Source organism: Castanea sativa, chromosome 1 (assembly GCF_040712315.1).
Source record: "Castanea sativa cultivar Marrone di Chiusa Pesio chromosome 1, ASM4071231v1".
Lineage (NCBI taxonomy): Eukaryota > Viridiplantae > Streptophyta > Magnoliopsida > Fagales > Fagaceae > Castanea > Castanea sativa.
In genome coordinates, this window is record NC_134013.1 from 89,417,258 (window position 1) to 89,443,856 (window position 26,599).

Below are 26,599 nucleotides of genomic sequence, written 5' to 3' on the forward strand. Positions count from 1 at the left end.
TTGCTAAAAGAAAAACATTTTTAGCACAGGGTATACATACATACATACATACATGCTCATACCTTCATCTTACTAAAATCCCCTGCAATTGGGGTCACAATAAATACACATGATATAAGTCATATAGTGTCTTTGAATTAAAATTCAAAAGCACCATCAGCAAGCAAATTCAAAGCCTCAGGTTTCCTCTACTGTCCTAGGAACTCCGTTTGTAGTACTCTCTCACAGGAGGCAAGATGACTAATAATAAGGGTAAGGGATTTTGGACAGATGCGGATCAAGGCCAAACCTGGGGTGGAATGGCAACCAGAAGTAAGAAAGATTTGGTACGGTTGCTAAGAGTGCAAAGCCATAAACAAGTTCTGCTTCCGAGCATGTTCTGGAATAAGTTTATGGATGGTATCAGGTGGTATGCCAGAGAGCTCTGCCAATAAGGATAAGAGAAAATGTTAGTAAGCATTAGAAGCCGGGGAAAAACCAAACCAAAATAATTTCAAAAGGTTCAAGAATGCACAAATGAGTACATTGTCTGTAACCGATGACAATTTCTCAATATTTTTTTTTCCTTCTTAATCTTCATTTTCTTTGGGGTAAGTAGAGTAGCTTCACTTTTATATTCTTTGATATGTAAAGATGAAATTCAGCTTCACTTTTATATTCATATAACCGTTTTCAAAATAGATAACTAAATGACATTTGATGAAGAAAAAAAGTTATGAATTGTAAGAGACCCCCTTTCGAAAATAAGAAGCTCACACTATTAACATGATTGAGAAACATACTTGGTATGATAATAATGAGATGCTGATGAAAGATATCACCAAAAAAAAAAAAGGAAGAGTATATATGCTTCTAAATTCTATTTGATATCACCTATCTAACTTCCATGACTAGGATTTTATCCTGGCTATATAAAAAATTCTGAACTTTTACTACAATATTAATAAATCTGCGCAGGGAAATGGATTAGTAAATGCAAGATCAGAAAGCACAATACTCATAAGATGTGTTCATGCTACTTCAAGGTTAGTGAATTGCCCCACCTAAAGCTTTTCTCATCTAGGTTTGACAATACTACAACACAATCAACCCTCTACTTTCTTTTTCATCCTTTCTTCTTCTACTTCTTTTTTTTTAATTATTTTTTTTAAATTCATAATAACAACAATGAACTTCAAAGAATTAACAACATGAAGGACAAAGTAAAATTTTCAAAGAAAAAGTAGGAACACCATGATGGTATGATATGCTTATTTTATTTAGTATTTACCTGGGGCTTTAAAATTAAAGAGAGGAGGCAGAGGGCGGCCATTAGGAAGGCGAGTGTTTGGGTCCCTCAGCTCATCAAAGAAAGGATGAACGCAAGCTTCCAACTGCAGCACCACAACAAAAAAAGGCTGAGCATTGAATAATATTTTCTGGCCAAGGACAGAATACAATGGAAATTAACTTACAGCAGTGCATCGCAAATTGGGAGAGTACTGAAAAAACCTACAAACGAGGTCCACTGCTTCTGGGGGTAAACGTTTTTGGAAGACCTGTTTAATGAGAATACTGTCAGAGAACAAATTTAAATGAAGAAAAAAAAGGGGGGGGGGGGGGGGGGGGAAGGAACAGACACATTGTTTGATTAAATGAGGCAAATAATTTGCATGGCCTAATATGAGCATGCAAAGACACTATTAAAGTAATCATAAATTCTTCTGGGTAATAACATAAAAGATTCCTAGGCTTCTAGAATAGCTAGCACAAGCAGAAGTTATTCATGGTTTAAAGTTATTTCATGACCCATAATATATACCAACTGCTTCTTTCCCCATGCCAATGCCCAAGCCCCATTGTAACACCTCTCAGACTTCTTGACAGTCTCAAACCATTGGTCTATAAACGCGTTTCCTTTCATTTTTTTTCTAAAATTACTCAATGCACCTAAGAACCAGCAAAGCATGCACATCAAAAACTCAGGAGAGTCAAAACCGCTACCTCTTTGGTTCCTGAGCCAGAGTCCTGCTCAAAAGTTCTACCTCTATATTTTTCCTACACAGTTACTATATAAATAGGATCTTGGTCATATTAGATGTCCTCAACTTGCCAAACAATGTCCAGTCCGAGGGATTTCTGATCTTAACACTTTCACTAAAGCATCCTCCAAAAACTGTGAAACTTAGACAGCTCACACAAAAAGGCACTCAAGAACAAAGACAATTGAAGACAATATAAAAATGGTACAAGCAAGGAAAAGGACATACCTTGTGCCATGGATGAGGCTTTATCTGTGGGAACTTAAATTCAGTATAATTTGGATTCATGCACTTTATCTCCTCCCTGGTTGGAGTTCCCAAAACCTGGAAAAAGTTTTAAATACATGAAACACTTATTTAGACTTATGTTAACCACTAAAGTATATTTTTTAGTTTTATAATGACGAAAGATCTTGTACTCCTTGTTTCCTATTTCACTTCCAAAAACACAAGGTAAAAAGTCTTTAGCTAATTCAATTGCGTTGATGTCATGGCCAAAATCCGAATCCCAAAATATGAGTAGTAAAAAGGATATTCGCAAAGACAGATGAAAAATAATAAAGTAACCTCACCTTAATGATCTCAACTAGTTGGTCAACCCCACTTTCACCAGGAAACAAAGGCTGAAAGATAAGTTGGAATAAAAGTGTTAATGACAGTGCACAAGACGGTAAAAACAGAGCTAAGTCCGTATAATTTCAAGTATTGATCCACCTGTCCAAGAAGTAACTCAGCCATCACACAACCAGTAGACCATATATCTATCGCAGTTGTGTACTCAGTGGCACCAAATATGAGCTCTGGAGCACGATAATATCTTGAACAGATGTAAGAAACATTGGGTTCTCCTTTCACCTGATAAAATGCAAAAGGGGTAAACTCAAAGCAAATAATAAAACCCAATCATCAATAACCAAGGGGAGAGGCATGAAACTTACCAACATTTTTGCACTCCCAAAATCACAAAGTTTCAGCTGATGTGTATGGGGATTGACCTGGACAGTGAACACTTAGCACTTTAGTGTGAAAATTATTGAAAAGGAAATATCCTGAAATGTGTAATTAGAAAGTCACCAAGAAATTCAACAGATTCTATACACATCAAAGAATCACAAAATACAACTAAGTCTTCATTATCAATAGATAGACTGAACTCAAGGAATGATAGCAAACAACCAACATTTTTATAAGCCAAGTCGACCAAAAGATAGTCCAAAGTCATCCACATCCTATAAGAAATCCAATATAAGCATAATACTACCAAACATTTTGAAACAACACAACTTTCTAACAATAACATGGGTTCTGAAGGAAACTGACGGCTTACATAGGTTAGAGAATTGTATGCTGAAATATGAAAGAAACTGACAGCTAATGATGAATTTGAAGTAAAAAAATATGAATTAATATAACAGCAAAACAACGATCATGAAGCCATCCATCCCATTTCAAATAAAAGAAATTCAAGGAAGAGGTGCAGATGAATGTGCAATAACTAAATCAACTATATAGTATATCTGAAACCTGTGAAGCATGGATACTTCAAACTAATAGCTGTATCCATATTGGATATACTTCTAATACAGATACTTTCTAATACGATTGGATACTTCCCGCCTTTTTTTTCCTTCACTCTCTCCATGTGAAACTACTTTTTTTCTTATAAGTAAACTCTCTCCATGCGAAACTAATAGCTTCTTGACTAGTTTTATATTTAGACATTGTCTGCCTTTTAGCATCAGATATTATCTTTTAAACTAAAATATAAAAATATATACATTTTAAAAAAATTATTAGCACTTTCATTGATAATGGAGAGGAAACAGATGTACAGGGTGTACACAAAGTGCTCCTAAAGAATTACATTCTAAAAGAGAGTCTATATAATCTACAACAGAATGCGTATTGCCAATGACAAGTATATGAGACCACTCAAACAATGATCTCAAATGCAAGGATTTCAGCTCAGTAACCGAGAACGCCACTCCATTAAATGGGCAATCGTTTCTCCCCTTTCATATTATCCATATTCCAAACGAAAAGAGCTTCCATGTTTACCAAACCAATTCCTCCATCCAAAAAGTAAATCCCCAACTCTCTTTATTAATCAAAGTATTTCTACCGTATCATATCCCAAGTTTTCAAAATTTAATGTATTGCCACGTCCATATTGTATCATATGTATATTTTTAATCTGCATAAGTGCTTCCTATTCTGAAATTAAAAGGCATATTCATGGTTATGGACATGTTATATTCCTTGTACTTAAACAAGTATGCATGCATGTTTATATATGTACACATACTAGTGTACATATACAGATGTATTTTGACATAGAAGCCACATAACCTCATTTTCATATAATAATATATGACATATCCATTGCACAAGTGCAATATGACACCATCAGCATTTCTTGGTATTAATTAGATTTGCCAATAATGTCTTGAGTACACTATATATACCACCAAAGTAATACATTTTTTTTTTTTTTTTGCAATGAATTTAACATGCAACTGCCAATGAATGACCGGCTTCAATAAGCTTTAGTCAACCCACAGAATTAGTATGATAGATATCATGCATTCATGCAAATCAACAGTCACATGCAAAATAAGTCTTGAGCAACAAACACCAACTTCTTCAGAAAGAAGAATCTTACTAGTAGGTTTTGTGGCTTGATGTCACGATGACAAATTTTAATACAATTATGTATGTAGGCAAGCGCTCTGCAGATCTGCACCCAGAAAACAACAACAATGAGATTCAGAACTCTAGCTGATATGTTTTATATCGGTAAGCAACACATGCCCACATGAGTTTTAAACCCACAACCCCATCCTCCACCCCATTCTTACATGGAAAGAAAATGCCATATGAATTGGAGCTCATTAGTATTAGTTTTTCCAACAAAAAGATTAATGTACATTTGAGTTTTTTTCTTAAGAGATAAAGCAAGAGGACATGCATTATATGTTTCCTCTGCACATGGCTACAACAATGCAATAGCTTCCACAGGAACATATAATGGGAACATGATATGGCTTTCACATTTTACAAAATATCAGCATGCTTTGAGCATAGAAATCACAAAATACGAAAAAGCAGATGTGGAATTATTTTTGAAATGCAAAAATCATATAAATTTGTAATATGTAAACACCATTCTTTAATCTTATCAAATGAAATGCTTATAAGCCACTTGATTATAAAATTGGAAAGTATGGAGACCCAAAAAAAACCCTCAAGGCATAGCTAGCCTAATACATTGGAAGAAACTACGCACTCTTTTTCACAAGTATTTTAAGGGATCCTTTTAAAACACTAGGACCATTAGAATAAATAAAAATCGGAGAAAAAGGAGAGACTTATTTATAGACAACACAACTTGAAGCTAAGTTTTGTCAACTTGAAAAAATTAATCCATGAATAACCCTAGAATAAATACATTTGCAGCTTTCATTTAGTAGTTAATATGTTAAAAAGAATATAATAACTTAAGAAGCTTTTAACAGGGCATTTTATTTATTAAAAAAATGTATTAAGTAAGATATTCTATACGGCCAAACAAAAAATAAGAAGAGGGAACCACAATTTTATAAGCGCACATAATTGAATACAGTGATATTAAGGCCACTGATAAAATGCAACTAACTACAATAATTTTTCCTGTTGAGGAACTGGCACCCAGATTTCATCCTCAAATCAATCAACAACACTTTCCTTATTAACACAAACTTTGGATTTTAACCTAGGTGAGATATAATAGGAAGAAAAGTAACGCAAAGAGAAATGTTAGGAAAACATATAAACTTCTCATAATATGTTAGGGTTTCTACAATAAAGTTTAAAATACCCAATGCATGAGCTATGTGAATTCTATTTTCTATCCTCTTTTTATACTTGTTTTACCAGTCTGAGTCAGGCAGGGGTCCTAATGATACAATGATAAAACTTTTTTTTTTTTTTTTATATAAGTAAGAAGATCAATGATAAAACTATAAAAGACTTAACTCATGTCCCACCAATGCTCACCACTTTTGGTGAGGCTAAAAGTGAGCCTGGTGGGAAGTTTACCTCACTCACTTCTCTTCATTTCTTTCCATTCATTCTCCAACTCATCCAAATATCCACACTAGGGAAATAATGTCCGACCTATTATATTTCTATATCATATAGCTAAGTTATTATAAGCATCATAAAAGAATAAAAGATGCCAACTCCTTTTTTTTTTTCATAAAAGAATAAAAGATGCCAACTCCGTTTTTTTTTTTTTTTTTTTTTTGATAAATAGGATAAGATTTCATTAAGAAAGACTACTGCATGGAAAAGTGCATGAAGTAGCCAAGAAACTACAATAAAGACTCAAAACTATGTACAAGGATGCCACTTCTAATCGCATATACACATACACTGAAGTATACCATAAAGATTGTACTTCTATAAAACAACACTTCTAAAACTCCTTCAAATCCTGATGCACAGTTGCCATACCCATATATTCAATAATGAAGGCAAGACCCATGCAATAGAAATTTGTTGATGCCACTCCAAATTGCATATACATATACTGAAGTATACCATAAAGATTATATTTCTATAAAACAACAGTTCATAAAACTCCTTCAAATCCTGATACACAGTTGCCATACCCATATATTCAATAATGAAGGCAAGATCCATGCAATAGAAATTTGTGTTCTTGAAAACAAAACAATATAATTAATGATCAAAAGAAATATACCAAAACAAAAAGAACTACCTGATAGGTATAAAGTTTAACATATATTAAGGGCATTCGCTGGTTGTTCCTGCTATAGGTTCTTGCAATACGGTTAACAGTTTCAGGGACAAATTCTAGTACAAGATTCAGATAAAGCTCTTCTTTGTCTGTAGTTGAAAAGAAACAATGCTTAAGGGCAACAATGTTTGGATGATCCAACATCTGCATTATCTGTAACTCCCTATTCTTGTAGCGCTTGTCTTGTAGAACCTTCTTTATAGCAACAATCTCTCCAGTTTCTCTGCATTTTGCCTGTACAGAAAATATAATTATTTCAACAATGTGAAATTATGTCAAAATGAATGATAAGTAGTTTAATAGCAATTCATTACAAGTAAACTTACTTGATAAACAACACCAAAAGAACCAGTTCCAACCACATGTTCTGCAATATAACTTACTGTCTGTCAAGTCAAATACAGGAAAATGTAAGGTACTCACCAACTAAGATCACAACACCATATAAAATTTTCACATTCTAGAATTAGATTTACTTTCAACCTGCTTAACTTGACCATTTCGACCACCAATAGTGGTTCGTATTACATGTCCCGTTTCAGCACCAACACCATCAATTACATCTGGTTCACTATCCTGCAACAGATTAAACACTAAGGAACAGAAACTGGTACAATAAAAAATAAAAGTCTCAAAATTTTTCCATAGCTTGAAGAAAGGAGCCAATCATTCTCCAATCAGGCAAAGTGTCTTTACAAACACCAAACCATTTCAGTACAATTTCACCGATATATTACCCATTACAGTAGATACTTTTATGGGATAGAAGTGAAACTATTGGATAATTGAAATGATTGACACGGAAGAGAAAGAACTTTCAACATCAAAGATAAACAACTCAAATTTATAGCCACTTACTCTGTCCTCGTCATGGTCCACCTTGTCCCTCAGTCTCATCTCAAGCATCTCTCTCCCCAGCCAGTCAACCGAACTAGATGAACCTTTAAAGCCATTAACAGACCTGGAACTGCCCACTCCACCATTCCCTAGGCTGGCAGACGCCATAAATGTGCTTGGTGTTTATTACGGACGCTAGTACGTGCTACCCTCGTGATACTTTTGTGTTCTGCCTCCCATACCATCCAAGCATGTATCTTCCTAAAATAATTAATTGCATTACTTGAAACCGAGAAACATATACTGAACATACAAAACGCAGTAGATATCATGTTGATTTTAGACGGCATTAAACATCTAAACTGAATGTTGTCCTCAATCGCTTCATCTAATTTAAAAATTCCAACCAATATTATAGACTTTTTAATCCTTATAAGTGAACAATACGGTAGAATCATGTTAGCCAAAAGTAAGAAATAAATAAGCGATTTATACTATTGTGAACAGATATCACCATCAAACATCAAAATGAAAAACAAAAGAAATATTTACAACCATCTTATAGGGAGCCAACAGTCACATAACCACATAAAGATACTAGCTTTTAGGTGGAAGAGGAATTGCCAATCATAGAGCTATGTCAGAAAACGTTATTATAGATTTGTAACAGAATGACTAAAAAAAAAATACAGTAGCATTATCATAATCTTTCTTCCCTCTGCACCAAACATATATACGACAGTCACTACGAAGGTTAGATTATGCATCTAACAATTTGGCAGCCAAACTCAAACAACAACAAAAAGGAGGAAAACAGAAGTGCACAAAACTAAGTCAGAAATATATAATAAGGGAAATAAAATATATAAAAAAACCACAGGACAACAAAATCGCAACAATTAAAGTCTCAATCAATTCGGCAACATAGAAACCCGTGGTTGAAAGCCTTATGAAAACACATCCTACAATTTTCCAACTTCAAATTGCAGCCACTCCTAAACCAACTAACCCAACTTGAGTAAGGCATAAAATTTGCAAAAATTAAGCTCTACCAACGAGCTCCTGCTCAAATGACACTTCTTGTTCCCACAACAAGAGATGCAAGGTAAAGCCGCGTGTTCAAACCAAATACATAAATAAATAAAACCATATGCTGCACCATCTCAAGCAATAATTACCTTTATGGAAGCTAGAATAGAAGTAATTAAAACAAGCAAATCAATGGCATTAAAGTTTAATACGCCATTTATCACAATTACTTAAAACTAGAGCCACTGTAATTGTACAAAACTACAATCTTTTTTTTTTTTTCTTGTTCTTACAATTCCCACTATCCCAAATTACCAAATTGAGACCCAAAACAAAATGAGATACCAAAATTCACATTTCAAATTCCTATCAGATTCATCGCACAATTTACCCACCAATCAAAAACAAAATTCACAAAACCCCAATAAACCAAAACCGCATATAGATCTACACCAAAATTACCCAATTTTGTTTTTCTCGCAATATTCAAATCCAAACTAAAATTTTTCAAAAAAAAAAAACTACGCCAATTCACACAACACCGAAATAAAGCACAAATTTTTTTGTTCTCTCAAAATCGAATCAGATCGATGAGAAATGAGAATTCAGAGACGCAGAGAGAGAGAGAGAGAGGAGAGAGAGAGACTCACCAGCGAGTGTTTCGGAGCGAATTCGAATCGGAGCTCGAGCATTTTACTTTAGCTTTTCGATTTTCGCAAAATTTTTGTTTTTCTAAAAACCAAAACTTTTTCGCTTTCACTAATTAAATATAAATAAAAATTTAAAAAAAAATTTTTGATCGGAGAGCGTGAAGCGAGTGAACTGTGTGTTTGATCTGATTGATTGATTTTCTTTTTTGGGTTTTCACTCTTTTTTTTTTTTTTTGGCTTTGTGTGTTTGAGAGAGCGAGAGAGAGAGAGAGAGAGAGAGAGAGGAAAAGATGTTTTGGTGTTTTCAAAAAACACAACTGTGTCTCACTCTGTGACAGTTTTTTTTTTTTTTTTTTTTTGGTTTTGGTTTCTCTGACAATTATCAGTATCACGCTACATTTATCTTAAAATGGAGTGGTTTGGATTATGGGAATTGGATACTATATACTCCACTACAAACGTTGTTTGTATTGTAACTTTGTATACACCATAAAATTTGACCACTTTTTCTTAACAAAGAGATATAAATTAATCCATCTTTCAAAAAAAATTATATAACTTTGACATAATGTTAATGATTTGAGATACATTAATGTCGGTGGTGAATCCAGACGAGAAGCTGAATTTTTTTTTTTATATACATGTATTACATAGCATCAGTTGAAAGAAATATAGTAATAAGGGTCTGTTTGGATAAGCTATTCTAAAAATGTATTTTTTTAAAATAGCGTTTTTAAAACGAGCGTTTTGAAAACACAATTTTTAAAGTAATATTTGAGCGTTTGGTAAAACATGTTACTCTAAAATTGCTGTCTTGAAAAATTTTACAAAAAAGGACCTAAGAGCATTTGCATCAGCTCATGCAAAATTTTCTTCTATTTTACACTAAAAAACCTACTTTTTTTATTTTACACACCCTCTTTTACAAACCCCTCACATCAGTTGTCTATTATACACGTTTGCTCAAATAAAATATTTATTTCCTTCCCACCTTCATCTCTCTCACAGCCACCGGCACAGCCACCGGAATCCAAAGAAAACCAGTTAACAAAAAAAAAAACCCAATCAAAAAAATCCAACACAACCCTAAGACAACATCGTCGACGCCTCCGGCCTCCAATCACACCGGAATCCAAAGAAAACCAGAAAAAAAAAAAAAAAAAAAAAAAAAAAAAAAAAACCAATCAAAAAACCCACCAATCCATCGAGCCAAACCCACACCCAAACCCATTCGTCGCCCACCGATCAGCCACCCTTCAACAAACCCACCGATCCGTCGAGCCAAACCCACCGATCTGTCGAGCCTCACCCACACCAGAAAAAAAAAAAAAAAAAAAAAAACCAACGAATCGAAGCAAGATCGACGCCTCGCAGCACCGCCCCCTCCTCGCGATGGCCGTCCGGCGACTCGGCTTGCTCGACCTTGCTCTTATCGGCGGCGACGACGATCGGCGGCTAGAGGAAAAAAATGGATGAGATGAGAGAATGAGAGAGGTGCTGTGTCTGAGAGAGAGAGAGAGAGACAGAGACAGAGAGACAGAGAGTCAGTTGGGAGGAGAGAGAAAAAATAATAAAAAAAACATATACACTTGCTACAGTATCCGTGTAAATTTACACGGTACTGTAGCATAGTGGATGATATAGATGAGTTTAAATGAGTTTAGAGGGATTGATGTAGGGGCTTTTTTGTTTAAAATGTGTAAAATTAATGATTTTTTCTCATTTTACACATTTATACCCATTTATCCATCCACTGATGTGGATGCTCTAACAGGCTATGCTATAATGATCATAATAAGAGTAATAATATATATATATATATATATATTTAATAATGTAATAACAAGAAAATGTCCCATAAAAATTTAATAATAATAATATGGTTCTATTTAATAGTGTAATTTATTTATGTTATTATAATAATAAAAAATTACACAAGAAGGACACCTAATTTTTATCTTTCCCAATGTCTATCTCCTACTACCACAAGCTTCTCCTTCACTTGCTGAGTAGCTGGACAAAAATCCTCTACCGCCAATCACATGGTCTACATCTAACCTTAGTAATTTCTAAAAATTCATTCAATTACATCCAAGTTTCTCCAGATTTATGTTCTTTGCGTCACCCATTCCTCATCCCATACCAAAGTAATTTTTGCTTGTGCTCCAATTTTTTCATGCCCAGAATATTCAATTAATGAAAAAAGCTATAGAGAAGAAATTTCATCAAAGCCAAGTAGAATTAGATAATCGCAAGGCGTAGAGGAGATAGATGATAGTCAGGTAGCAAGCAAGACATTAGTATTTGTGAGGATATTTTAGGAATTTCAAACTTCAACCGAACATGATAGTTGCTTTTTTTTCCTGCGTTTTTTAAAAAGCCATTCACCATAGTGTTTCGCAAACGCAAATATCAGAGTTTCCAAAAACGTAATTTTTTTAAATACATATTGCTTAACGCATAGCTTCTAGCGTTTTTGATAAAAAATGCAAGTTTTCATTTAGAAAACGCCCCACCAAACGGAGCCTAATTCTAACATACTACTCCTACATATACAAATTTTTTTATACTCAATTTTACAATTTATTGATTTGTGTTATTGTGAGTTGTTGTTTAAAAGAGACTGAGTTCATGTAAACAAGGAGGGAGAGAAAATGTCTACCATGTGTATTTGTGTATTCCTATCATTGTTCATACCCATGTATCATTAGTGTATTACTTTAATAGTTTTTTTTTTTTTTTTTTTGGGTTAAATTTGTCGTGTACCTATTGGTTGATTGCATAGGACAAGCGTACGTATTACTATATTGCATACGTACAGTCCTTAGTCAGACTACGTTCATTATTATATTTGCCATGTGATTCAAGGAAAGAAAATAATGGATACGGTGTTGATTAAGCATCACTCTTTCTCTACTCGCATTATTTCACTCATAAATAAGATTGATAAAGACAGGATTCTCAAAAAGAAAAAAGATTGATAAAGACTTATTCATAATAATAAATATATAAAAACAAATAAACACTTAAATTATAAACAAAAACTTAAACTATTGAGCATGTAAATGAAGTAAATTTAATTAAAATTTATTTTAGAGAATACCAAAACGTAATTAATCCGATTGAGTTTTAATTGGTTTTATAATAGTGAAATAAAAAACGTAAAAAAAAAAGGGGGGAGAAATGCGAAATTACATTAAAAGACCCAAATGACGCCACTTTTGTTATGGTTAATTATCTCCTCCGATTAGAAGGAAATACCCTGGGAGAGGAACAAACACATAAAACAACACCAATATAATAAAATAAAAGTGAAAACTAATAAATTATAGAGTGGAGTTTTTTTTTTTTTTTTTTTCCGAGATAATAGAGTAGAGTTGAAGTAAAGAGTATCAATAAAATGTTTTTCATAAATGGTTCATCATCCAACATAATTCTCTTCCATTAAATCATTCAATTTTCTCTCATTTTTAGTTGAATATGATAAATGTGACATTTATTTGATCTTAAATGGCACAAGCACACCTAGCAAACAAGTTGGCTCAATCAAGTTCTAGTTAGGAACGTATTGGAAAAGCGGATTGTTATTCTTATAACCCTTATTCTGACTTTATTTTTTCACATTAAAAAAAAAACCATTAACCTTCTAAGTTTCTGACATCTTGTTTCATATTTTTTTTCAATACAAATAAAAGAAAAAGGAAAAAAATCAAAGATAAAACCAGTTTTTATTCAATTTGACACTATCTTTGTAGGATATCAGCAGGGTGGGAAACCAGTTTTTCTTCTTCTTCTTTAATACCAAAGAAACCGAAAATAATCATATAATTGAGAGAGAGAGAGAGAGAGAGAGAGAGAGAGAGAGTACTGTCAATTTTGTAATGTACATGAAGTAGTACTCACGCTGTTAAGTAAAAAAACTAAAAATTTGAGCTGTGAAGATCTTAGTGGATCTGTGGATGATAAGAACGTGTGAGATGAAATTTGGTACATTTGATGCTGAAGCCTGAATCAGAGTGTGGGGTTTTCCTATTCAAATTTCACACTGTTTTTTTCTGTATTTGCATGTGTCAAACTGTCAACATCTTAAAACTTTTTTTTATCGACAAAATAGAAAATGAAAAGGTTTAATTACATATTTAGTTCTTGATTCTTATTTCATGTTTTAAACTGGTCACCATCTTTGAAAATGTTTAATTTTAATTTTTATATTTTCAAGTTTGTGTCAAAAAGTCTTCGTCATTAATTGTTACTTTGATTTTCTCTATCTCGAAACAGTCATGAAAAAAATGCAAACAAATTATTTGAATAAGTGATTCATTTCGTCATTTGTTGTTATCGAAATCCATAAGATTTTGCTAAAGAGTTTCAACACATTTAAAGCAAGAATTAACAGTAAGATCCTTTTTTTGCATAAATTTAATGTGAGTCATTTTCAACATTTTGGTATATGTTGTCTTCAAATGGAGTCTACCCTACTTTAATAGTTCCACTGTAACAACATATGATGTTTTGGGAGCACTATTTTTTTATGTGTGAAGTATTTTCTAAGGTTTGATTAGATACATGAGATCTTATTTGAAACGTCTAACTTAACTAATTAATATATTGAGACCGCTCTCAAAAGATTTATTCCGATACTTAATCAATGTATATAAGACTATGCACACCCAAGAAAATAGTTAAGTAATTGTAAAACTTTGGACATCATCACACTAAAAAAGAAAAATGTGACAACTCAAAGGAGTTCTTTGCTTGAGGTGGCTAGGGACCTTTAATTAGTGAAAACCAGGGAGTTTAGGCATTCAATAGAAACAAAATGAGGCTGGCCTGCTAGGAGAATTCAATATGCAGGAAAGAGAGAATGATCAGAGATTAGAAAGAGATAAAATGAGACAATGATTGTGTTGATTGAAATCGCCATTTTTTACTATCATTCATATTTACATATATAAAAATCACAAGTTCATGAGAATCTGGACACTCACAAATCACAATCATAGAATGTTCAAGAAGAATTCTGATTAAAATTTCCCTCAAAAATTTCCCATCAATCAAACAGAACTAAAGGATTAAGCAAAGATTATTGTAATATTTTTTTGGGGCATATAAACGAAGATAAGGTCATTGTAGGGCTCGACTGCACTTGCATCATGATGGTGACATTTTTATTCTCTAGTGTAGAGTCTTTTCCAAAGTTTCAAAAGCACAGGCACATCAAATAGCTAAGCTTAAGCCTATCAAAAAAAAAAAAAAAAAAGCTAAGCTTAAGCATTCACTGACCTCATATAATGATCACCTACAAACATGCATGAGCTCCCATGCTAGACAATTGACACGTAGAACATGCATATATTATATCATACATGGACCACTTTTATATGGGACCCAATCTAAAATGTATTCAAGCAATCAAGGGTCAACATCTCTACGTAATGAGATGATCTTGTACCATTTTGTTTGTTGAACTTTTCTCACTTAAATGATCCATCCCTATCTTTGTTGGGTAGAATCAAATTTATGATACTTTACTTTCGTTGCTTTTGGAACAAACATCATATGCATAATTTTTGTTTTTGGCTTGTTAGATTGTCTTTTTCAAAAGCTTATAAAAAACTTAGATTATCTAATCAAATATGGTAGGCGCATGCATTAAATTTCTTATATATACTATGATGCCAATTGGTATAATGTAACAGATGGTATTTTTTTTCAAAAGGTTAGGTAGAATCTTTGTAATTTATTGTGTGATGGTTTTAGTTATTATTTAAATAATAATGTGATTAATACACGCATAGATAAGACATCAGAAGAGTTTTCCTTCAATGAAAATTTTGTTGTTATATAATTATCCATGGTTACATGAGTATTGTGGGATTAAAATCTAATCATAGAGCAAACAGAACAATTATACATCAACTACACATCTACCAGTTGGGGTGGTTCTAAATTTTTTTTTCTTTACTTCAAGAGAAGTTATAAAAATCAATGAACACTACTTTCAACTGAGGATCCTGTACTCATAAGGTCTTACAATGTGTTTTTCTTTTCTTTTCATTTTAAATATTATTAGGTTATAAAACTCTTGTTAAAATAAAATATTTGGGTCATGTAATTAAAGGTGATTTGGAATATTAGAATTAAATTTCTTTAAATTAAAAAAAAATGTGACTAGTTTTGGAGTTCATATAAGTAAATCATAAAGGGTTTGTCTGGTAATACTTTTGGAGGGGTCGAAAGGTGTTTTAAAAGGGTTAAAAGCTCTTTTAGTTGGCTGAAGTGTTTCAAGGTCCTTAGAGGTTTTTTTTTTTTAATAAAAAGGTCCTTAAAGATTATATATCTATAAAAAAAAAAAAATCCAATATATCTGCTTGAGTTTTCACTAGAAATATAAATGCAGTTAAAAATTTAGAAAAAAAAAAAAAAAAAGTTGAATTCAGCCACATGTATAATTGGACCATGTCAATTTGACTTTTGAGTTCCTCAACTTTTGTCAACATTCTTCATGTGCAAAGGATAAATTTTTGCAAAGAGCTTGTTAAATTTCGTGTCATAATTATGGCCATTAGGTGGTCCTCCAATTGAATGGTCTTAATCAATAATTCAATTACTAGTGCTTGTCAATTTTAGTTTCACAAAAATGCAAGGCCTAGCAAAAACCAGTACGCATATATTGTACACCAAAAAACAGACTAGTACTCCTATAGGGTGGTCCAACCACAGCCCAAAAAGAATTAATAGACAGATCTAGATGCTAAAAATGATAAAAGTAGGACAAGAATAAGCAAATCATAAAAATAAAAAGATGATAAAGGCAAGCTATCTTAAATGATTGCAAACTAAATAAAGACTTGACTGTCCAAGCTTATGATTAAAAATCCCAGAGTCCATTTCTAAGTGTAAAAGAATGGCATGTTGACAACTTGAGCATCTCTTTCTCCTTCTATTTGTGAGTGTACGCATGCTGCTGTGTGCATGCGTGAGTGAGAGCCTGGAAGTGGACAATTGCTCTTCAGCATTTCAAACAAATCAACTGCTTAGAAAATTAGCCTCATTCTAACTACACTCCATGACTTTTTACTACATCAAATTCAGATATGATCAATCAGTGAAATGCTTAAAAAATAAGAGTAACTTTATTGGGTCACTCCACTTTAGTTGCTTTGATACATTGATAAATTTAGGGACTGACAATTTTCACAACCATTAATATGACTTATTTATAACTTAGTTGAAAGTGACGTTACTTCAATCACAACAAGTCATATCACCCATTGTGAAAAATGATATCTCTAGAATCTCTCTTACTTACCATTGATAACTTGACGCCTTAGTAATTGTGAAAAAGTCTATGGAAAAAGTTAGGTCTATAGACATAGTGAAAAGAGAATTACACCATAACAATTGACTATGAAAAGAGAACTATACCATAACAATTGACTATGTACAAACCAAAAACATTATAAGATATATGAACATAGAATAACAATGCCTGCATAAAATTTACTTTTCCAACCCTTGTTACATGCTTTGTTTCTTCTTTAAATCACATGCTATCTACTATTTAAATCCAAAAGGTACATCATTCAATGAGAGTCTTTATGACAGCTTCATAGGATTCATAAACTTCACAGATATGTGATCTCGTTACTCATCTAAATGATGCTTCACTCTTGGATTAATGTATAACCAGAAATATAGAAATAAAGAAGATGTCAAGTCCTTTAAAAAGCTTTTGCTATTGCATAGTGCACCTGCATATTATGTTCTGATGCTAGTTCTGCTCTCATTTTACATACAAATATGATGTTTTATACCATATTTACGTGAAGTTCTCATCCTCAAAACAGACTTGTTCTTTAGGGTAATCCAACACTCTCAGGAAAATACACTTCTCTCTATAATTTTTCCATAACTTATGAAGACATTATCCCTTACAGTAACAGTCCTTTTATACTTTCATAATTCTTCTACATCATTATCTCTCATTGTAGTCATCAGCAAACAAGGTAACAATATTTGTGTTAACATAACTGGATACCAAAATTTAGCTAAAAAAAACAATGGTTACCAAAGATTACAGGTGTTAATCTTTGGTATCCATTGTTTTTATATTAGTAAGAGCAATGTTAAAAACAACGGAAACGAGTGCTCAACTATGGTAGACGAGGTTTTCAAGTGTTAATGCCAAGCCCACCAATAAGCCTCTTCTTCTCATCTCCTTTTTCACTTAGCCTAAAAAAAAGTAAAAGCCTAACCACTGTTTTATGTACCTAGCTATCACCATGCATGCATCTATCACAAAATGTCGGGAGTATATTCCAAACTGTCTTATCTAAAGCATCTATCTAATGCCTAGAATATAGTGTACCAAGTGATAGCACCTATTAGCAAGTTTTGACAGAAACGATGCAATTGCAATTAAATTCCAAAAATAAATCATGAACACAGGAATCATGACACCCTGTAAAGAAACATTAAGATGCCACTCCTTAGTAACTACTTTGACCGTTTAGATCTACAGGGTTATATCATCTCAATGTACCATGAGAAACATATTTATTTGTATCATCCTCCCACCAAAAAAAGCATCTTGATGTATTATCAACTACTGACTAAAATATAATGATGCCTTGTAAATTACATCACACTTTAACAAGTGCACTCAGTATCTACATTGGAACTATTTTTATTTAACAGAAAAAGAAAAAAGAAAAAAGAAAAAAAGTGAAAGGCATCCTGCTTCATGAGACAAGCACACTTTTCTCTTTTAAAAAGTCAAAAGGTGCATGAGACTGAGTACAGTGTGCTTTCAAAATAATTGGCAAGTTCATTTGAATGCACACTTATATTGCAACATCTGGTCCATCTTGACATGCCAAAGACATTACATTCAAAGTCACAATGTTTCAAGTGATTTTCTTGTCTAATAAAAAAGGACTAGAGAAAAACAGATCTAGGTGGTGGTCATGTCTTAATTTCAGTAATAGAGGTAAGCCACATAAGGAATTGCTTGTAAATATAACTTCTTTTTGATATTTCCTTTTTATATGTGACAAATCCAAACTCAACCACTCAGTATGTGTGATAGTACATTACAATATTGATCAAAATGCTCAGGGGGGGAAAAAGAACTGTTAATGCTGAGGGAATAACATCAATGAAGATACATCCAAATAATGGCAAAATTTGACGGGAAGTAAGATAAGAAAGAACAATACATTCAAATACCAATCGCATCAAGAAGTTGGGAGTGTTGAGACACAGAAACTAGTGAATTGGCCACAATTGCACCACTAGCAGCAACTGCAGGGACACCAATTCCGGGAAAAGTAGAATCTCCACAACAGTAAAGCTGAGGGATGGGAGTTGAATGCCCCGGGAAGGAGTTTTTGCCAGCTTCTATAGCTGGGCCATATGTTCCTCTATTCCTTCGAAGAAACCTTTGATGTGTCAATGGAGTTCCAACTAACTTCACCTCACACTTATCACGGCTGAAGCCAGCACCAATTGCACGCTCCACAGCTCTCCACATGACCTGACATATCATTGAAACAAAAGAAATGCTTGAGAATAACTAAATCAAACAGTTCACCTCACTAAAATCTTGTTCTAACAGTAGTAACAAGGTAGAGTTATTGGGACTGTGTAACAATATATGTATAAATATTAGATACCACAAGAATAAGATACAGGTAAATATTTTATTGTTACCAAAAACACTAGAGTAAATTTGGATGCCGATAAATTTGTACTATGCTTTGACTTATAATTATTACTGTAAATAGAATTACTGCTACTATTGACTTCCATTTTTCATATATATGTGTGTGTGTGTGTATATATATATTCTTTTTTTTTTTTTAAACTTGCATTTTATTCCAATTAGTGTTAGTGATTCTTCTATTTAATATTTGTTTTCGGAATAAGTGAAGTAAACTAATTTTCACTATCTTGTTTATTGCTTAATCTATAGCAGGTTAGGCACTCAATTCTCTACTAATAGATAAGAGGTGTCACGCAACAAGGCATCAGTGGTTTTGTTCTGCAACTTGATCAGAAAAACTTGATATTCCATCAAGTTTTTTCAAATGAGTTCAGCTTCTAAATGACAAAGGAGGCTAACTTGTCATGTTTTTAATGCTCAAGAATATTAGCCTCAGTTCATCCTTTCAATTAGTTCAACAAGGTTTTAAGAAACTCGGGTAAATAGTTTCCACTCAGTTACTTTTTCATTTTCTTTTTATGTAAATATCTAAACATTAATCATTGGTAAAAAAAATAAAAAATCAGAACATTATAAGCGAGTTGAATCAACAAAGTTGTTGTTTGTCCAACTTTTATTAATATTAAGTTTCAAGTCAGTGTCATCATTAACAGCAGCATAAAGCTTTCAATTGACAAGAAATGCAGGTAAATATATTTTACCTCTGATCTTTCTACTTTTAGATTTTTGTATTCAGTGCTTCTACGGTCAAGTCCTTCCCACAGTCCAAAGGGTTCAGTTCCCGGCAAGTAAGCATGTAACACATGCTTCCCAGGGGGTGCTAGATCTGGACTAAGTACACTTGGTATAGATATCAAAACAACATTCTGATCAGCATCGACTCCTCTCTCCCAATCATTTACAACTATATGATGAATTCCCAAGTCCTCACGTATGCCCTGGTCAAAAATACATACTATGAACACAGATGATATCTGAAGCTGTGATGGTGACCTCTAGTTGAAAGGTTACTGAAATTGTGGCACTAAAATAAAAATCATACCACTATAGTTGAAAACTGCCTGAAGCATTAGAGACTAATATGATAGATTGGTTCATAACGGTGGTAAATTATTTATATCTATATCAAAACTCACTTGCTAGAACAAAATTTGAATTATAATATATGAAACAAATATTGATTTTTTTTTGGGGGGGGGGGGGGGGTCTAATAATTCATAAGGAGATGAATTAAAGCAACATGAGTGAAGTGGAAGGCACTTTTGCTATAATGTCATCAAGCATGTTTAGAAATTAAAGAGAAGATCTTACACTAGAAAGCCAAAAAGGACATCAGTCAAGGTAATGAGAAAAGACTGATGACCCACAAAGTAACTGAAATAATGCCTGGGGAGAAGTGTAACGGTTGACAAATCACTTTTACAGACACCAAATGGTTGAGACATGGTTTTGCTGAGACAACTTTATGCAAAAAGGAAATTGGCATAGATTTGGAAGATCCTCTTGAGGGTTTTGAAACAAATATTAATGGACCCCCCCCCCTCCCCCCAACCCACCCCCAAGCAGACTAGTCTACAAATTAAAATTATGTCACCTACTCACCTCTGCATCAAATCCCAAATGGAGATGCATGAATGATTCACATTGTGGGGTTGTGTTAACCCTGTCCAGGTATGACTTTGGAACAACTTCCTTAGGTAACAGCTTCAAAGTGTCCCACATACTTGCATTGCTTATGACAGCCTTTTTAGCTCGCACAAACTGCAGCATACATACATGTTCCTTCAACTGATAAAATAATAAAATACATATAATTCAATTTGAATCAACTTCAAGCTCCCTGAAGTTGCTTACTTGACCACTTCTTAGCTTGACTCCACTGGCTCGGTCATTTTCAATAACAATCTTTTCTACATGACTTCCTAGAGAAAGCCGTCCACCAAACTTCTTCATTCCTTGGACAAGGGCATCAACAACAGCCCCAGTTCCATGAAGAGGGTATTCAAGACAGCTACCCGGCTTGTACCATTCAGCAAACATGTAAACCTGAAAAAATTGGAGAACAAGAAATCATGCTATCTACAAAAGAAATTTAATAGCAAAGTTTTATAACAGAATATGATTATAAAAATCAAGATATCACATCATAGAAAAAAAAAAACAACAATGAAAGATGAAATTATGGAAATTAAAACTGATTTGCAGTTGACAGAATAAGCTTTTTTGCTTAAATTTGTTATAATAGTATTTCTACAATAGTGTCTGCAGCTTTGTGTAAGGGTACTGTCAAGATTTATTATATCACTGCTATGCTCCAACCCCTTAAGCTAGTTGCTTTGGCTGCTAATTGAAAACTTAAAATCATGAATAGCCAAAGCTATAATAATTACATCAACAACCTGATCATGACAATAAAGTATCCAATATTTTGCTCATGGTGCATTGTATTTTCACATGAAAGCAAGTTAACAAAGTTGGAACAGCTTTCCTTAATACTTGACTTTCTTCTTGAGCATTCTGGAAAGTTTATGATGCTATGTATGTTATCCAAATACCTAGAAATGTTTTTGCTGTGGATTTAACTGGTAAAAGTATTAATCATTAGGTAACTTGTTGGTATATATTTACATTGTTTCTTCACTATTTGCATATGTCCCTGGGTGCATACCAAGCATGCATTCAAGACAAGCATCTAGAAGAGTATGCTAGAATAGTTCAAAAGAATGGCTCTATGAATAATTAATATATAATAGTTACCATCTCTGCTGAAAGTATACCATTTGTTTTCACCCCAGCCAGCAAGAAAGACAGTAGGTCCACCCAGTTCCTTATAAAAGGGTCTTTTAGCTCCAATGAGTCAATGACCTCTGAGAATGGTCTAAGAAGCTTTGTAGCACCAAGAGCTCCCTGTGGTCCCATTTGGACAAAAGATTTCAAGAGAGATGGGGCATATCTTGCTGCAGCAGTGGAAAGAACTCCAAAATCACCTCTGATAGATAGAGGAGGCAGAGCCATTGCAGCAGCAGACATTGGAAGAATTGCATCCTGTAGGTGAATGGCATTATTCATATGGGAGATGATAACATGAAAATGGAGACTTGTGGAGAAATGTAAAACTTGAACTGCAGCCTGTAAGATGTACATATCTTGCAAAATCATAATCCTAGTATGTAATTTGTGAGATCAAACAATATCAGCCTTTTTGCTGACCAGCAGCTTTTCCATCTTTCTTACTCAGTAATTTTCAAAGACATTTAAAGAAAGGGAATTTTCCCAATTTTCGGTTTCATGTTTCAATATGATGGATTTTTTTTTTTTTTTTTTTGTAAAAATATTTTGATATCTTCAAACACAAAGAATATGGTATGTCAACTCTTTGAAGTAAATGGCACAATGTTAAAAACATATCTTATCAAATGTTAAAAGAGATTAACAACAAATGGCACTCACAAGAAGTTTTTGCCACTCTTGAACAGCATTGGGAGTTCCATACTTCTCAAGGTCCTGAAGACCAGAAAAAACCCACATTGTAAAAGCCTAAATAAAATATCAATGCATTGTAAGTGAGACAGTAACAATTCCAGAGAGGTTAAGTAGGAATAATGCTGTATGGGATGTGAAAGAATCTACTAACATGCAAGAAAATTGACTGAGTGATTACTAATAATTCTTTGTTACTCAAGTTTGACTGCGTACTTATGGTTTTAATGTGCCTTTAGTTTTATAAAAGACATTGTAAGCCATTGTAAAATTGTTTTTATTATTTGAAAAATTAGTTGATATGCATGTCATTGTGAAATTTAACTTACTGTTGATTTATCAAAATTTTCATCAGTAATGAGAGAGATTTAATTCAAGTTAACGAAGTGAAAAGAGGTGGGAAGGATGTCTAAAAGCAACTATCGGTAGAAGTATTGAAGAAACATTTATTAAATACAGAGGCAAGAGTATAATTTTAGAAAGGGAAGAATGGTATGATAAAATCCATACAGGTGATTCTACTCAGTTGATGGGGATCCATAGAACTGGCCTCAATTGAATTCCAATTAAAGCTTAGTTGAGTTTAATATTGCTTTTAAATCTTTATATCACAAGTGAATATTAGTAAAATTTCATTGCTGCCTTGGACTTTGAATATGGAATGAACTGATTAATCATTTTCAACAGCTAGGACTTCAAATTTTGCTTTAGTTCTGGACACAGCATGGTAACTCTTGCACTAAGCCATGGGGAAAATCATTTGTCTTGTTTTGTTTTTTTTTTTTTTTTTTTTAAATAGACAACACATTATTATTTCATAGAATTTTTTTTGATAGGTAATATGAGAACTATTATTAATGAAATAAGAAAGAAACATACAGGGTGTTCATGATGATAGAAGAGACTGGTGTGCAAAAGTGAACCTATAATAGAAAGCTTTAATAACCAGAATCTACCTTGAAAAATTCTGTGGGACCAATGCGTGACAAGAATTCACCTTCAGGTATGTAGACCATCCACGAATCATATTTGACACATGGCAGTGACACACCCAATGCATCCAAAACCTGAAAATCATACAAAATATGGTCACTGGACTCATGTCACGTTTGATCATAAAAGAGAAGTCATTAGACTTTGGCTTGTAGTAACATTCAAGTTGAAAATATTGATAGGGAAAACCAATTTTGCTCAATTAACAGAAAATGATGGTAATACAAATTTCATAAATAGTTTTTCAAAACTATTGATACAAGCAACATGTTTATGATGGCAAAAAAAAGTACTCATCGATACAATAACATAAGAAAAATTACTTGTGCAAGAGGATTGGCCTGAGGACCTCTTGATTGAAAACCAGAGAACAAAGATGGGCCAGAGTCAAATTTGTAGCCTTTGATCTCAAACGAGTGAGCTGCACCTCCAGGTAGATCATGACTTTCTAATACAAGAACATCTTGTCCATACCTAGCCAAAAGCCCTGCACAGCACAGTCCAGCAATACCACTCCCAATTACAACAACATCGGCCTCCGGCTTCCCTGCACATTGCACCACAATCACATGATAAATGTCATATTAAGGCCTGATATATAATCAAGAAGACGTTTTAGACATCTGTGATGACAATTTAAACTTTCACAATATGTTCAAACAGAAAGGAAACAAGCTAGTTTTCCGGTAACAGCCCATGTTTACATAATTTAGATGTAAAAAATGTTTTCTTTGGACAGTGGATTAAAAGAGAAAATCAAACCAACCGTTTGGAAATTTGAATTAAAAACCAAAAGAATGCACCACAAAATAAGACTGGCAAATCATACTAATAGAGGCAGTAAGTAAAATAGACAAGACACTTTATCAGTTCCTTAAACTATAATCTTAATCTCTTTGCTTGCTGGGTACAACCCATTAATAATAATAATTGTTAGAATTTATTAGGACATTATATATCAGGATATTACCATAAACAACTTAAACCAAGGATTTGCAAAACCATAGTAATCCATGGTATTCTACAAAATCATGGCTACATTATTTATGAAGATATATTAATATGAAATATACTAATATATTCTTATAAGTGACAATAATAAACCTTAAATCTTAGATTTCATCATATTTGGACTTCCATAAAAAATAAAAATAAAAAGAAGCTACCACTTAAAGTGTGTCTAATAAAGCAATCTGGTCTAGTTTAAGGTGAGTACTCATTCAGTGGATAAAAGGGTAGCATTGAAAGTAATCTATCAGCAATTAATTCATACACTAACTCCAAATTCCACAACATCAACTTAAATCAAATATGTACAATCAAATATATATATATATATATATATTTAGAGAGAGAGAGAGAGAGAGAGAGAGAGAGAGAGAGAGAGAACCTGGGAAAGCTTTCTTTTCTTTGACAGCAATAGAGCCAGTGGAAGATGGCTCTTGACCGTTGGAATTTCGCGCCAAAAACGTTTTTCTGACCGTTGAGGAGTTGAAACTGCAGAGTGAAAGAGGTTGGTGAATTTGCATAAAACTTGGGAAAACAAGACCCAATGCCATGGAAAGTGTGTGTGTGTGTGCGTATATGTACTAAGAAAGTGAAGTTCGAAGCTCTCCAAAATATCAAATTTCACAAAAAAAAAAAAAAAAAAGATTGTTACAGAGGTTGGAGTGAAGATTGTGACCAAAAGGTCTCTTTTTCTGGCGTTGTGTTTTGTGTTCCTCAACCAACGTCACTTGTAGTTTTGGAACTAGCCACGTCATCACCCTTTTTATCCAAAAAAACTTAAACTATGATTAAACCAATTTCCCAACAAAATATATTATTTTATTTAGAAAAATGTTTTAATTGCAAATTATGGTGGACTCAAGTATGTTTAAATTTTGTTATGAATTTTTTTTGTGATTTATTTTCTCTCACTATCCTCTCTTGAAAAAGGATGAGAATATAAATAAAGATTATCAATCAAAGAAAATAAAAAGATACAAGCTTATATAATTGTATTTTTTGTTATTAAAGGTGTACTAGTTATAAAGTATAAATTTTAAGTCAATAATCCTTACTAGAAATCCTTTTTTTTTTTTTTTTTTGATGGGCTAGAAATCCTTACTAGAAGAGCAATCTATATGTAGATCTTGACGTATGGTTAGAAAATCTAGCACTAGATTTGGAGGATGTATTCCAAATTTATTTTAGTCAGCAATAAAACTTTATTTACTCTTCTAAAAAAAATCTTTAAAAAGAAAAAAAATAATTTTAATATTTTCACACTTTTTAACAAGATTTCATATATAGCTTTAAGTGGAACCTTAGTCACAGTGATCTAAGATTTTGTTAAGTGGTTCATTCCTTGAAAATGAATGATAATTCTCCTTCTTCATCTTCTTTTGCTTTTTCATTTTTTTGGCACAAAACTGAGAAATGAATGATAAATGATAACTCTCTTCACAAAACCATCTAACTCTCAAAATAAAAAATTTGCATTTAGGTCAATGTTAATATCAATTGTAACAGTAAGTATAATTGAAATTGATTTTCCTAAATAATATAATAGATAATAAGTAATATACATAAGATATAATATACTTTATTATGAAATGTTTTAAAATGCATTGTACATCGCTTGGGAGGGACATTGGTCGTATTTAATAACGAAGGATTAGCATTTAACTGTATCACATCAACCACCTATTTCCAACTAGTTCTGCCCTTTTTTTTGTGTCTTTTCTCTATTATTTTCCACCTTATTGCAACTTTCTTTAACTATTCTCACCCCATTTTCTACTCTTCTTCTCCTAATTATTTTTTACCTTACCATTACTCTTCCTTCAACTTTTCTCCCTTTTTTGACATTTCTTCTCCCAATGGACTATGTATTTGATTGTATTTACCAACTATTTAAAGTGCTTGAATATTACAAAGTCTATTTTTATGCTACAATTTCAATTTAGTTTTGGTAAAAATAATATTATAATTTTATAATGGGTTTTTATTATCTTTATAATTTACTTAAGAGAATAAAAATTTTGAAACGTCCCAAAATAATAAATTTGAAGTTTAA

The 26,599-nt window shown here is 32.9% G+C and overlaps 2 protein-coding genes across 3 annotated transcripts; both read right to left on the reverse strand.

Annotated features, from left to right (window-relative positions):
• Positions 1-9,712, reverse strand: LOC142619396 (shaggy-related protein kinase kappa). Its single transcript, XM_075792488.1, has 13 exons — positions 9,339-9,712; positions 7,681-7,920; positions 7,306-7,398; positions 7,149-7,208; positions 6,784-7,056; positions 4,684-4,758; positions 2,960-3,016; positions 2,736-2,876; positions 2,594-2,644; positions 2,250-2,345; positions 1,455-1,538; positions 1,271-1,373; positions 1-424 (listed from the first exon to the last, which is right to left on the reverse strand). The coding sequence occupies exons 2-13, from the start codon at positions 7,825-7,827 to the stop codon at positions 336-338; spliced, it is 1,269 nt and encodes a 422-aa protein (XP_075648603.1). The 5' UTR covers positions 7,828-7,920; positions 9,339-9,712; the 3' UTR covers positions 1-335.
• An 8,635-nt stretch (positions 9,713-18,347) lies between these two features.
• LOC142607511 (prolycopene isomerase 1, chloroplastic) lies at positions 18,348-25,223 on the reverse strand. Of its 2 annotated transcripts, none has more exons than XM_075779054.1 (9): positions 24,929-25,223; positions 23,862-24,085; positions 23,502-23,612; positions 22,516-22,569; positions 21,823-22,110; positions 20,920-21,111; positions 20,668-20,826; positions 19,767-20,003; positions 18,348-18,876 (listed from the first exon to the last, which is right to left on the reverse strand). In XM_075779054.1, the coding sequence occupies exons 1-9, from the start codon at positions 25,095-25,097 to the stop codon at positions 18,562-18,564; spliced, it is 1,749 nt and encodes a 582-aa protein (XP_075635169.1). In that variant the 5' UTR covers positions 25,098-25,223; the 3' UTR covers positions 18,348-18,561. The 2 variants fall into 2 exon arrangements, with proteins under 2 accessions (XP_075635169.1, XP_075635160.1); XM_075779045.1 differs by having other exon boundaries at positions 22,516-22,602.
• Positions 25,224-26,599: the final 1,376 nt, after the last annotated feature.

What these genes read in the sequence shown, in the direction of transcription:
- LOC142619396 (XM_075792488.1), bottom strand. Translation starts at nt 7,827, where the DNA reads ATGGCGTCTGCCAGCCTAGGGAATGGTGGAGTGGGCAGTTCCAGGTCT. An exon ending in TTGGGAGTGCAAAAATGTTG is followed by an intron (nt 2,877 to 2,959) that starts GTAAGTTTCATG and finishes GCATTTTATCAG; the next exon opens with GTGAAAGGAGAACCCAATGT. An exon ending in CTGAGTTACTTCTTGGACAG is followed by an intron (nt 2,645 to 2,735) that starts GTGGATCAATAC and finishes CTTATCTTTCAG; the next exon opens with CCTTTGTTTCCTGGTGAAAG.
- LOC142607511 (XM_075779045.1), bottom strand. Translation starts at nt 25,097, where the DNA reads ATGGCATTGGGTCTTGTTTTCCCAAGTTTTATGCAAATTCACCAACCT. An exon ending in ATTTGGGATTTGATGCAGAG is followed by an intron (nt 20,004 to 20,667) that starts GTGAGTAGGTGA and finishes ATTTTTGACCAG; the next exon opens with GGCATACGTGAGGACTTGGG. An exon ending in TAAAAGTAGAAAGATCAGAG is followed by an intron (nt 18,877 to 19,766) that starts GTAAAATATATT and finishes ATGATATGTCAG; the next exon opens with GTCATGTGGAGAGCTGTGGA.